We start from the raw sequence: 12767 nt of genomic DNA on the forward strand, positions 1-12767 counted from the left end.
TAGTAAGTATAAATAGATTAATTACTCCTGTGAAAGTCAGACTTTTTAAATTATATTTAATGGGAAATATTTTCAAAATATATAGTTGAAAATCCTGGTCCAGTACCAGACGTCATAGCCGTCTGTGGGATGAATCAGCAAAAGTTCTCACTCTGTCTCTTCTTCTTTAGCTGGTTAACTCTGACTTTCATATAAATAAATAATTTTTAAAATAAGGGCTAAGAGAGAAAAAAGAAAAATATATACCATGTAGTATAACATATTATATAATCTATAAATAAAAAGCATAAAATACTAAAAGCATTTAAGAAATGAACTTGGAATAAGTTAAGGTAGAGTTAGGAAATCGACCATGTGCAATCCAGTCTATAAGGAATGGGTGGCTCCAATCTCAAATGTATATATTTTATATCAACCATGAAGAAATAATCCTAATAGTCTGTCAGGTAAATGTTTTCAAGGTATGTGGATTAAATACAAGTAATAAAAAGGGAAAATGCATCACATGTAAATTAAACCAATTAAGTACTTGTCATGATGAGGTACATATAAGATAAAATAGACATTACATTAAGGTTAAAGCAATTTATTATTTTAATTCATATTGTTTTTCATTTCTTTTTTCATTTATAATTTTCTAATACCATTAATTGGAAAACAAATATAAAGTGATTATACATGTATACACACATGTGAATATAAAGTCATATATGTATATGCAAATATGTACACATATACACTCAAATATACTGCTTGTATATCTCATATGTGTCAGGTGTTTCTAAGTTTCTCATGTGAGATAACACCATGTGGTTTTTATTTTTGTTGCACAAGATTATACACACATGCATTAGGCCAGATTGATTTTACTTTTCAAATATTTGAATCTTTAATATCTTTTAAAAACTTTATGCTATAAAGACAGAGAAAGTGTTAGTGAAATATCTCACATATTGAAGAACTATTCACCTTATTTTTTGAAACTGTTCAGGCCAAAAATGCTACAGGAACCAAATGGATTCATGTCTTACACCTTCCAGAAGCTCCTCCCTCTCTTATTCTACCACAAGATTATTTCCTGACTTGAGATACAGGTGAGGACACCGTGGGACCTGCTTCCTACCACTTTGCCCAACTGGCATCTTCACATCACAGAAACAATGGACGTATAGAACCCCTGCCTGTGCCGTTAACAATCTGGACCACATGTGTTTTCAAGAGGCAACATTGCCTTGAACTCTGGAAACTCTGAAAACATCCACGTAAATGAGCAATTCCAGTTCAGTTTGTATTCATCTACATGCAAATGACTGCTATTTCTCTAGGAATATGAACACACTAATACTCTGAAACTGAACTACCCTGCAGTTAAAGTCCATGCTATTCATGATTCCATGGGAGAGATTTTGTTTCTTAAATATCCTGAATGATGTCTCAAATTGTGTCCATATTTGATGGAAACAATCGCACCATTCTGCAGCCACTTAATGTCAGGAAATTTTACTGTGCCAGATGAAAGTTACACTCCAAGGGACTTCTCCGTGTCGCTGAGGAATCTGTTGTTTTATCCCTACATAACCTCTTAGTTCCTCCATTGTAACCATTAATAAAATTTCAGTTAGGTAGGTAGGTATTACTGTGATAATATCTCACATTTTTCTTTAAAAATACTATTCAGTAGAAGAGGAAGGAGGAAGATTGGTGGGAGGGAGGGTAGGGTGGGAAGAATCACTATATTCACATATCTGTATTTACGAAATGCATAAAGCTTGTATACCTTAAATTGTAAAAATAAATGTGACTTCCAAAAATAAAATTATTATTCAATTAAGTTTATTTTCAAGCAGAGCTCAACTGTCTCATAGGCCAGGTTCTTGTAAAATGCCTGCTTCTTGAAATGGGCTTTCCATCTGAGGAGGATTAAAAGTATGCAGTCAGCCACTGTGAATACCCATAGAGTTTACTTCTCAGAGCATAGAGGACTTTGCTGCTATGATCCAGGGAAGGCAGTGTGTGGGTACCCTGGAGTCATAACTCATGAGAATGTAGGGGCTGATGGCAGGGAAACACCCGGCAATCAGTGTGGAGGCTTTCACCAGCCACATTTTGTGAATACTGAAAAACGCTAAACAAAAGTGAAGAATGGAGGACAGACTGCACAGCAGTACAAAGGTGCTCACCAGGACAAGGATGCTTTGTGTGGCTCTGGACCCTGGGGAAGATCTGTGGGAGAGAGCGTGTATGTAGTGCACTTGCTGCTTGTGCCTGTACAGGATGAAAACCATGAAGCTGCTGGCCCAGAGCATGAGCCCTACAAAGAGAACATCACGGAATAACATCAGTGCCATGTGCAGTGAGAATGTGATTTCCCCATGAGGCATAGCAGAACAGTAGTCGTAATCCATTTTACTTGTGATATTACAGTTTTGCCATTTGCCAGTGACATGCAGAAATACCACGACATCAAACATCAAGTTCAGAATCCAGCAGAGAGTAGTGGAGGGTCCAACATACTTGGGAGCTTTTACTTTAAGCGTCATGCAACTTGAGTGTCTAGGACTGATGGTGATGGCCTGGAAGACACTCAGAAGGCAGGTGCTGCCAATGGACACATCCCTGCTCACTCTGTGCACATAGAACACAAGTTTGCATCCAGTATCATTGAGGAAATGCTTCATCCCCAAAGCTGCCATGGTTTGGGGGACTCCTTTTGAGAGAATGACCAAGGCATTGGCTACAGTCAGGTGTTTGAGAATCAGATCTGTAAGCCTAAACTTGCATCCTGTGAAATAAAGGATGAGATAATGGAGAAGAAGAGAGGAATTCCCCAGAATCCCAGCCAGTGTCTGTAATAGAAAGACCATTCCTAGGGCCAGGTCCCTCGACGCCATGCTGTCAGTTCCCAGCCTCTGCTGCTCATCTTCTGAATGAGAATCCTGCAAGCGAATATGAGGCAGTGACCACACAGTATTCTTGTTTCATTGAAAAGATATGGAGAAGCTAAGTAGTGAGCGTAGATGATGTGTCTAATCTGAACAACATGTGTGGTTCAAGAGGGGGCTTGGAATTGGCTGGCTGTTCAAAGCAGTGCACTTGAAGGTGATGCTACAGACATGTTTGCTGTGTTGCTCACTTAATGCAGTGTCTATTTAGTCATTCTCACACCTGGTGATTTTATCTTAGATAGCTGATTTCATTACTTTGTCTATAAGTCTACATGACTGTTTAATGACTGAAGCTGTAAGTTAATACCAGCTATAGATAATATTTATATATCTTAACATTCAGATTTAAAATTATGAAATAATTCTGTAGGGACCAATTCCATACAATATTCTGTGTAAAAATACATACTTGCCTGTTTATTGAGATGGCCTTCAACAATGATTTCTTTTTTTTAATGATTTGTTTATTTTCTTATTTGAAAGAATGAGAGAGAGAGAGAGAGAGAGAGAGAGAGAGAGAGATTGATTCCATCCACCGGTTCACTCTCTGGCTGTAATGGCTGAGGCTGGTCCAGGGCAAAGCCAGGAGCAAGGGGTTTTTTCCATCTGCCACAAAGGTTTCAGGGGCCCAAGCACTCTGGCTATCCTCAACTGCTTTCCCAGGTGCATTAGTACCAGGATGGACTGGAAGTAGAGCAAACAGGACTCAAACATGTGTACAAATGAGTTGCCAGTGCAGCAGAGGGCAGCTTAATCAACTACACCACAGTGCCAGTGACAAGGATTTCTTTTATGCCCAAATAGAATTGCAATTGTCACAGGAATAACTGAATATTATGCTACACCCTAAACTATATGACATGAAATACCATATACAATATGATAAATATGGGTGATCCAACAAGATGGCGGAATAGGAAGGGAGCACACTGATAGTCCGGGGAGAGACAGTTTAATAAAAGTGGAGATACTGCAGGTTCAAGGAAGAGTAGGGGAGGAAACAGCAGAAGAAACTCTTCCGGAATGAATGATTCACAGTGGACCTGCGTGGAGAGCATGGGAGCTCACAGTTCGGGACACAAGTGGCAGACTCAACATACCAGCGCTGGAACGTGAGGTGAGCCGAACCTCAATAGCCCGAGACACCGGCAGGCAAGCAGAGAGAGGAGACTAGAGGGAACGACCCCCAGGGGGGGAAAGTTCACCAGGCTAACTGGAAGAGAGAGAGAGAGAAAAAAAAAAGGTGACTGGTACGGACACGGGTTTCTCTCTCTCCGCTCACCTCTCAAGGGCGAGCAAGAAAAGAGCAGGCGCCATCTTGGACATACGTCATAAGCAGAGCGACCTCAGGTCTGCACCGGCCCTGAGCCTAGCAGAAAAACCTGACTCTGGGCGGGGCGAATTAACAGGAGATTAGGACCTAGTAAATTTGTGGTGCTACTGAACTGAGACTGAAAACAGAGACGGTGGGAGAGAGAACTCACAGAATTCACGTGAGTACTCTGCAGAGATGCTACAGTTCCGTAACTTTGGCAACCCAGTGGGAGACTGAAGAAGAATTCGAGCCCACTCTGAGGGCCGAACAGATTCCCTGTGTGGTCCTTGGGAAAGAGCTTCCGATCTCTGGCTCCTGTAAGTATATCATTTGCTTGCTAACTACCTCCAACTTTGTTCAGCTGTGCGGAATTACTTCCCTTTTGAATCAAAAAAAGAAAGAAAGAGAGAGAGAGAGAGATCTATCACGCCTAACCTGGGAGTGTCACCTTTGGCACACCAAACAGAACTCTCAGGTCACACCCATCTCAAGCCTCTAAGGCTCCATCTAAAACAGACAGTCCACTTAATCTAGAGTCATAGTATAACAAGAAAAAGCACCACAGTGAAGAAACCAAATATCTCCAATATGCCAAATAACAAACGCAAAAACCGAGATAATAGAAACAAGGAAGTCACCATGACACCCCCAAATGAAAAAGACACCCCAATTCAAGATTATGAAGATGATGAGATAGAAGAAATTCAAGAAGCAGATCTCAAAAAAATTGATAAGAACATTAAGAAGTTTTCAAAAACAAATTCTTGAACAGAAATCCTTAATGGACAAGGTAGAAAATCTCTCTCATGAAAATGAAATATTAAGGAGGAATCAAAATGAAACAAAACAACTAATACAACAGGAAACTGTGATAGTGACGAGAAATCATAATGAAGTGAAGAATTCAATAGATCAAATGAAAAACACAATAGAGTGCCTTACAAAGAGAATGGGTGAAGCAGAAGAGAGAATATCGGACTTAGAAGACAGAGAACAGGAAAGGATACAGTCAGACCAAAAAAAAGAAGAGGAAAAAACCCAACATTTGGGTTCTAGGAGTTCCTGAAGGCATGGAGAGGGAGAAAGGATTAGAAGGCCTTTTTAGTGAGATATTAGCAGAAAATTTCCCAGGTTTGGAGAAGGACAGAGAAATCCTAGTACAGGAAGCTCACAGAACCCCTAATAAACACGACCAAAAGAGATCCTCACCACGACACGTTGTAATTAAACCCTCCACAGTGAAACATAAAGAAAAGATCCTAAAATGTGCAAGAGAGAAATGTCAAATTACTCTCAGAGGCTCTCCAATCAGACTCACAGCTGACTTCTCATCAGAAACCCTACAAGCTAGGAGGGAATGGCGAGATATAGCCCAGGTACTAAGAGAGAACAACTGCCAGCCCAGAATATTATATCCTGCAAAGCTATCATTTGTAAATGAAGGTGAAATAAAGACTTTTCATAGCAAACAGAAATTGAAAGAATTTGTCGCCACTCATCCAGCCCTGCAAAAGATGCTTAAAGATGTGTTACACCCAGAAACACAGAAACACAGTCATCAGTATGAAAGAAGATAAAGGAAGGAAACCTCACAGCAAAAGATCACAGGGAATTCAAAGCATATATTGGAACTTATCTTTGGCAAATGGCAGGGCAAAGTTACCACTTATCATTAGTCACATTGAACGTGAATGGCCTGAACTGTCCAGTTAAAAGACACCGATTGGCTGATTGGGTTAAGGAACAAAACCCATCTATTTGCTGCTTACAAGAAACGCATCTTTCCAACAAAGATGCATACAGACTGAAAGTGAAAGGCTGGAAAAAGATATACCATGCCAACAGAAATGAAAAAAGAGCAGGCGTAGCCATCTTAATATCGGACAACATAAACTTTACCACAAAAACTGTTAAGAATGACTAAGAGGAACACTATATAATGATTAAGGGATCAATACAACAAGAAGATATAACAATTATCAATGTATATGCACCTAATTACAGGGCACCGGTTTATCTAAAAGATTTGTTAACGGACTGAAAGGGAGACTTAGACCCCAATACAATAGTACTGGGGGACTTCAATACTCCACTCTCAGAAATAGACAGATCAACAGGACAGAAGATCAACAAGGATACAGTAGATTTAAATGACACTATAGCCCAAATGGATCTAACAGATATATACAGAACTTTCAATCCTACAGCTAAAGATTTTACATTCTTCTCAGCAGTACATGGAAGCTTCTCTAGGATTGACCACATACTAGGCCATAAAGCAAGTCTCAGCAAATTCAAAAGAATTAGAATCATACCATGCAGCTTCTCAGACCATAAAGGAATGAAGTTGGAAATTAGCAACTCAGGAATCCCTAGAGCATACACAAACACATGGAGATTGAACAACATGCTCCTGAATGAACAGTGGGTCAAAGAAGAAATTAAAAGAGAAATCAAAAATTTTCTGGAAGTAAATGAGGATAACAGCACAACATACCAAAACTTATGGGACGCAGCAAAAGCAGTGTTAAGAGGAAAGTTTATATCAATAGGTGCCTACATCAAGAAATTGGAAAGTTACCAAATAGATGAGCTTTCAATTCACCTCAAGGATCTAGAAAACCTACAGCAAACCAGACCCAAATCTAGTAGGAGAAGAGAAATAATTAAAATCAGAGAAGAAATCAACAGGATTGAATCAAAAAAAATTACAAAAAATCAGCCAAACAAGGAGCTGGTTTTTTGAAAAAATAAACAAAATTGACACCCCATTGGCACAACTAACTAAAAAAAGAAAAGACCCAAATCAATAAAATCAGAGATGAAAAAGGAAACGTAACAACAGACACCACAGAAATAACAAGAATCATCAGAAATTACTACAAGGACTTGTATGCCAGCAAACAGGGAAACCTATCAGAAATGGATAGATTCCTGGACACATACAACCTACCTAAATTGAACCAGGAAGACATCAAAAACCTAAACAGACCCATAACTGAGACAGAAATTGAAACAGAAATAAAGGCCCTCCCAACAAAGAAAAGCCCAGGACCAGATGGATTCACTGCTGAATTCTACCAGACATTTAAAGAAGAACTAACTCCAATTCTTCTCAAACTATTCAGAACAATCGAAGAAGAGGGAATCCTCCCAAATTCTTTCTATGAAGCCAGCATCACCTTAATTCCTAACCCGGAAAGAGATGCAGCATTGAAAGAGAATTACAGACCAATATCCCTGATGAACATAGATGCAAAAATCCTCAATAAAATTCTCGCCAATAGAATGCAACAACACATCAGAAAGATCATCCACCCAGACCAAGTGGGATTTATCCCTGGTATGCAGGGATGGTTTAATGTGCGCAAAACAATCAATGTGATACACCACATTAACAGACTGCAGAAGAAAAACCATATGATTATCTCAATAGATGCCGAGAAAGCATTTGATAAAATACAACACCCGTTCATGATGAAAACTCTAAGCAAACTGGGTTTGGAAGGAACATTCCTCAATACAATCAAAGCAATCTATGAAAAACCCACAGCCAACATCCTATTGAATGGGGAAAAGTTGGAAGCATTTCCACTGAGATCTGGTACCAGACAGGGATGCCCACTCTCACCACTGCTATTCAATATACTTCTGGAAGTTCTAGCCAGAGCTATTAGGCAAGAAATAGAAATTAAAGGGATACAAATTGGGAAGGAAGAACTCAAATTATCCCTCTTTGCAGATGATGTGGTTCTTTATTTAGGGGACGCAAAGAACTCTACTAAGAGACTATTGGAACTCATAGAAGAGTTTGGCAAAGTAGCAGGGGATAAAATCGATGCACAAAAATCAACAGCCTTTGTATACACAGACAATGCCATTGCAGAGGAAGAACTTCTAAGATCAATCCCATTCACAATAGCTACAAAAACAATCAAATACCTTGGAATAAACTTAACCAAGGATGTTAAAGTTCTCTACGATGAAAATTACAAAACCTTAAAGAAAGAAATAGAAGAGGATACCAAGGAATGGAAAAATCTTCCATGCTCATGGATTGGAAGAATCAATATCATCAAAATGTCCATTCTCCCAAAAGCAATTTATAGATTCAATGCAATACCAATCAAGATACCGAAGACCTTCTTCTCAGATATGGAAAAAAATGGTGCTGAAATTTATATGGAGGCACAAGAGACCTCAAATAGCTAAAGCAATCTTGTACAACAAAAACAAAGCCGGAGGCATCACAATACCACATTTCAGGACATCCTACAGGGCAGTTGTAATCAAAACAGCATGGTACTGGTACAGAAACAGATGGATAGACCAATGGAACAGAATTGAAACACCAGAAATCAACCCAAACATCTACAGCCAACTTATATTTGATCAAGGAGCTAAAACCAAATCCAAGCAAGGACAGTCTATTCAATAAATGGTGCTGGGAAAACTGGATTTCCACGTGCAGAAGCATGAAGCAAGACCCCTACCTTACACCTTACACAAAAATCCACTCAACATTGATTAAAGACATAAATCTATGACCTGACACCATCAAGTTATTAGAGAACATTGGAGAAACCCTTCAAGATATTGGCACAGGCAAAGAATTTCTGGAAAAGACCCGGGAGGCACAGGCAGTCAAAGCCAAAATCAATTATTGGGATTGCATCAAATTGAGAAGTTTCTGTACTGCAAAAGAAACAGGAGAGTGAAGAGACAACCGACAGAATGGGAAAAAATATTTGCAAACTATGCAACAGATAAAGGGTTAATAACCAGAATCTACAAAGAGATCAAGAAACTCCACAAAAACAAATCCAACAACCCACTTAAGAGATGGGCCAAGGACCTCAATAGACATTTTTCAAAAGAGGAAATCCAAATGGCCAACAGGCACATGAAAAAATGTTCAATGTCACTAGCAATCAGGGAAATGCAAATCAAAACCAAAATGAGGTTTCACCTCACCCCGGTTAGAATGGCTCACATACAGAAATCTACCAACAACAGATGCTGGCGAGGATGTGGGGGAAAAGTGACACTCACCCACTGTTGGTAGGAATGCAAACTGGTCAAGCCACTATGGAAGTCAGTCTGGAGATTCCTCAGAAACCTGAAGATAACCCTACCGTTCGACCCTGCCATCCCACTCCTTGGAATTTACCCAAAGGAATTTAAATTGGCAAAAAAAAAAGCAGCCTGCACCCTAATGTTTAGTGCAGCACAATTCACAATAGCCAAGACCTGGAACCAACCTAAATGCCCATCAACGGTAGACTGGATAAAGAAATTATGGGATATGTACTCTTTAGAATAGTATACCGCAGTAAGAAACAATGAAATGCAGTCATTTGCAACAAAATGGAGGAATCTGGAACACATCATGCTGAGTGAAATAAGCCAGTCCCAAAGGGACAAATACCATATGTTCTCCCTGATTGGTGACAACGGACTGAACACCAAAAAGGAAACCTGTTGAAGTGAAATGGACACTATGAGAAACGGTGACTTGATCAGCATAGCCCTGACTGTTAGTGAACAACTTAATACATTATCCCTCTTAGTAGTTTTTTTTGTCTGTTCTACTTAATATGACTGGTTTAATTCTGTAATTAATACACAGTTATTCTTAAGTGTTGAAATTTAACTGAAATGTGATCCCTGTTAAACATAAGAGTGGGGATAAGAGATGGAAGAGATGTACAATTTGGGACATGCTCAAGCTGACTTGCCCCAAATGGTAGAGTTAGAAACATACCAGGGGACTCCAATTTAATCCCATCAAGGTGGCATGTACCAATGCCATCACACTATTCCAAGTGATCAATTTCAGTTCACAATTGATCATAATGAAAGGATTAGGAGTCAAAGGGAGCACATAAACAAGTCTAGTACCTGCTAATACTATCCGATAGAATAAATAAAGGGGAGAGTGATCCAACATGGGAAGCGAGATACTCAGCAGACTCATAGAATGTCAGATGTCCTAAACAGCACTCTGGCCTCAGAATCAGCCCTAAAGGCATTCGGATCTGCCTGAAAAGCCCATGAGAGTATTTCAGGCCTGGAAAGCCAAGACACTCTGGAAAGAAAAAAAACCTAAATGAAAGATCTCTGTGAGTGAGATCCCAGTGGAAAGAACAGGTCTTCAAAGAAGGAGGTACCTTTCTCTGAAGGGAGGAGAGAACCTCCACTTTGACTAGGACCTTGTCTAAACAAGATCAGAGTCGGTGAACTCAAGGGGCTTCCATAGCCTTGGAAACTCATGACTGGTGCATAGGGAGATTACTGATGGCCATAAACAGGAGTGTCAATTTGTAAAGTCAACAACAGGAGTCACTATGCACTTACTCCTCATGTAGGATCTCTGTCCTTAATGTGCTGTACATTGAGGCTTAATGCTATAACGAGTACTCAAACAGTATATTTCACTTTGTGTTTCTATGGGGGTGCAAACTGTTGACATCTTTACTTAATGTGTACTAAACTGATCTTCTGTTAAAGAAAAGAAGAAATTATCAATTCCCAACTTGACTCTCACTGGGATTAAACATGGCAATAGGTCTGATCTGATTTCATCATCATTTAAAAAATCATCTATTATTTTTCACTTTATGTTTCTGTGTGGGAGCAAACTGTTGAAATCTTTACTTAATGTATGCTAAACTGATCTTCTGTATATAACGAGAATTGAAAATGAATCCTCAAGTGAATGGAAGGGGAGAGGGAATGGGAAAGGGGAGGGTTGCGGGTGGGAGGGACGTTTTGGGGGGGAAGCCATTATAATCCGTAAGCCGTACTTTGGAAATTTATATTCATTAAATGAAAGTTAAAAAATATGATAAATATGATAAAAGACTGTAGAGTAGAAACTAAATGTTACTAACTTCAGATCATATATTATATGGGTAAATACTTGGCATGGGTAAAATCAGTAGAAATGGGGTGAGATTTCTAAAACATAATAAATTATAAGCTATCCAGTAAAGAGAAAATGCAAGCTGTTAAGGTTTGTATATTGTATAAGTTGAAACTGTAGATTTGGGAATTGATGTGAAATATATTAAGATCAGAGACTTCACAGGAAACTTTGTGCCTGAGAGCCACTATCTGGAATTTCGTGTGTATTGTTACCACTTCCTCATGTGCTCACTGTCTAAACTGTAAATAGAGAACACTCTCCAATATCACGAGACCATAGATGTTTTCAGAAGGAAACAACCACTGTCTCATTAAATAATTCCAGCACCCAGTATCACTGCGTGCATCTCCTCCAGCAGGTGCCATGTGGACACACCAGATCTGCACAGCACCAGATGGTTCCTGTGGGTTCACATCTCTGCTGCCAGCTTGGTGCTGTGAGTTTACTTTTGAGGGGCTGGCTTTGTGGTGCAGCAGATTAACCACCTCCTACGATGCCAGCTTCTCATTTGAGCACCGGTACAAGTCCTGGCTGCTCCACCTCTGATTCACCTCTTTGCTACTATACGTGGAAAGCAGATGAAAGCTGCCCAAGTACGTAGGCTCCTGCCACCCACATGGGAGACTTGGAAGCAGTTCCAGGCTCCTGGCGTGTACACTCTCTCTCTTGCTCACTTGCTCTTTCTCTTTCAAATAAATCATTAAAGAAAAGATAGTTCACATTCATTCATACTGAAAACACCATGTGAATATTATAGAGATGATGGAACAGCAATTTAATATGGAACTGAAATCCTTAAGCATATTACAATGCAAGTTTCACTATTAATTTGATTAATCCCACACATCAGGACAATTTTAATAGCTTTTTTTGTAGTCAGAGCATAATGTTATTGTTACAACCCCTTTTATTTGAAAAATTATAAATGTCCTCAAATGGATACATTACTCCATTTCATTGATGGTAAAAAGCATTATTGAACAGAAAGAAAGCCTAAACATCTCCTGTATTTTAGCAGAGACAGGTTTCATGAAAAGTTAGGACCATCTTCTCACTGGATGACTGGACACAGCCCTTGCCTATTTTCCTGCTGGACTGTGGTCTTTGCATTTTTCATTTGCTGAACACTCTGTGTGGTGGAGAATTATGCCTTGTACTATAATGTAAGTTAAAAATGTTATCTCAAAAACAATGAAGAAAACATTAACTTGAAAAAAAAGTTTATAAACCTGTTACAGGAACATGTTTTTACAGGAGCAAGGCTGTATCCCTATGACCTCATTTTACCATAGAACAAAATTTATTTAAGTTTTCAGTGTTAAACATGTAAAAATTAAGATTAAACATGAAAGTATGCAGCACAACACAGGTTGTTTTGGTTTATAGTAAATGACACAACTGCCTTTGGGGGCTGCTGTCAGGTTAGGCCCTCATCTCTCTACAAGCGCTGCTCAGGCATCAGAATTATCTCTGCTTACTGCAGGGGCTGTAGCAGCAGGCTGGATTCCAAATGCAAACCCCCTTCTAATAGGAGCCCTTACCTGGCTGCAGATTAGCAAACCTTGGCTTTAGATTCTCT

General features: G+C 39.3%; 1 protein-coding gene and 1 pseudogene across 1 annotated transcript; both read right to left on the reverse strand.

The window, feature by feature from the left end:
- Positions 1 to 1967: 1967 nt before the first annotated feature.
- ORYCUNV1R1535 (vomeronasal 1 receptor oryCunV1R1535) lies at positions 1968 to 2891 on the reverse strand. Its single transcript, NM_001167224.1, is given in 1 exon segment — positions 1968 to 2891. A coding segment is annotated over 1 exon segment (924 nt).
- ORYCUNV1R-PS1542 (vomeronasal 1 receptor oryCunV1R-ps1542 pseudogene) lies at positions 2142 to 2891 on the reverse strand (annotated as a pseudogene).

Source organism: Oryctolagus cuniculus, chromosome 18 (genome assembly GCF_964237555.1).
Source record: "Oryctolagus cuniculus chromosome 18, mOryCun1.1, whole genome shotgun sequence".
NCBI lineage: Eukaryota > Metazoa > Chordata > Mammalia > Lagomorpha > Leporidae > Oryctolagus > Oryctolagus cuniculus.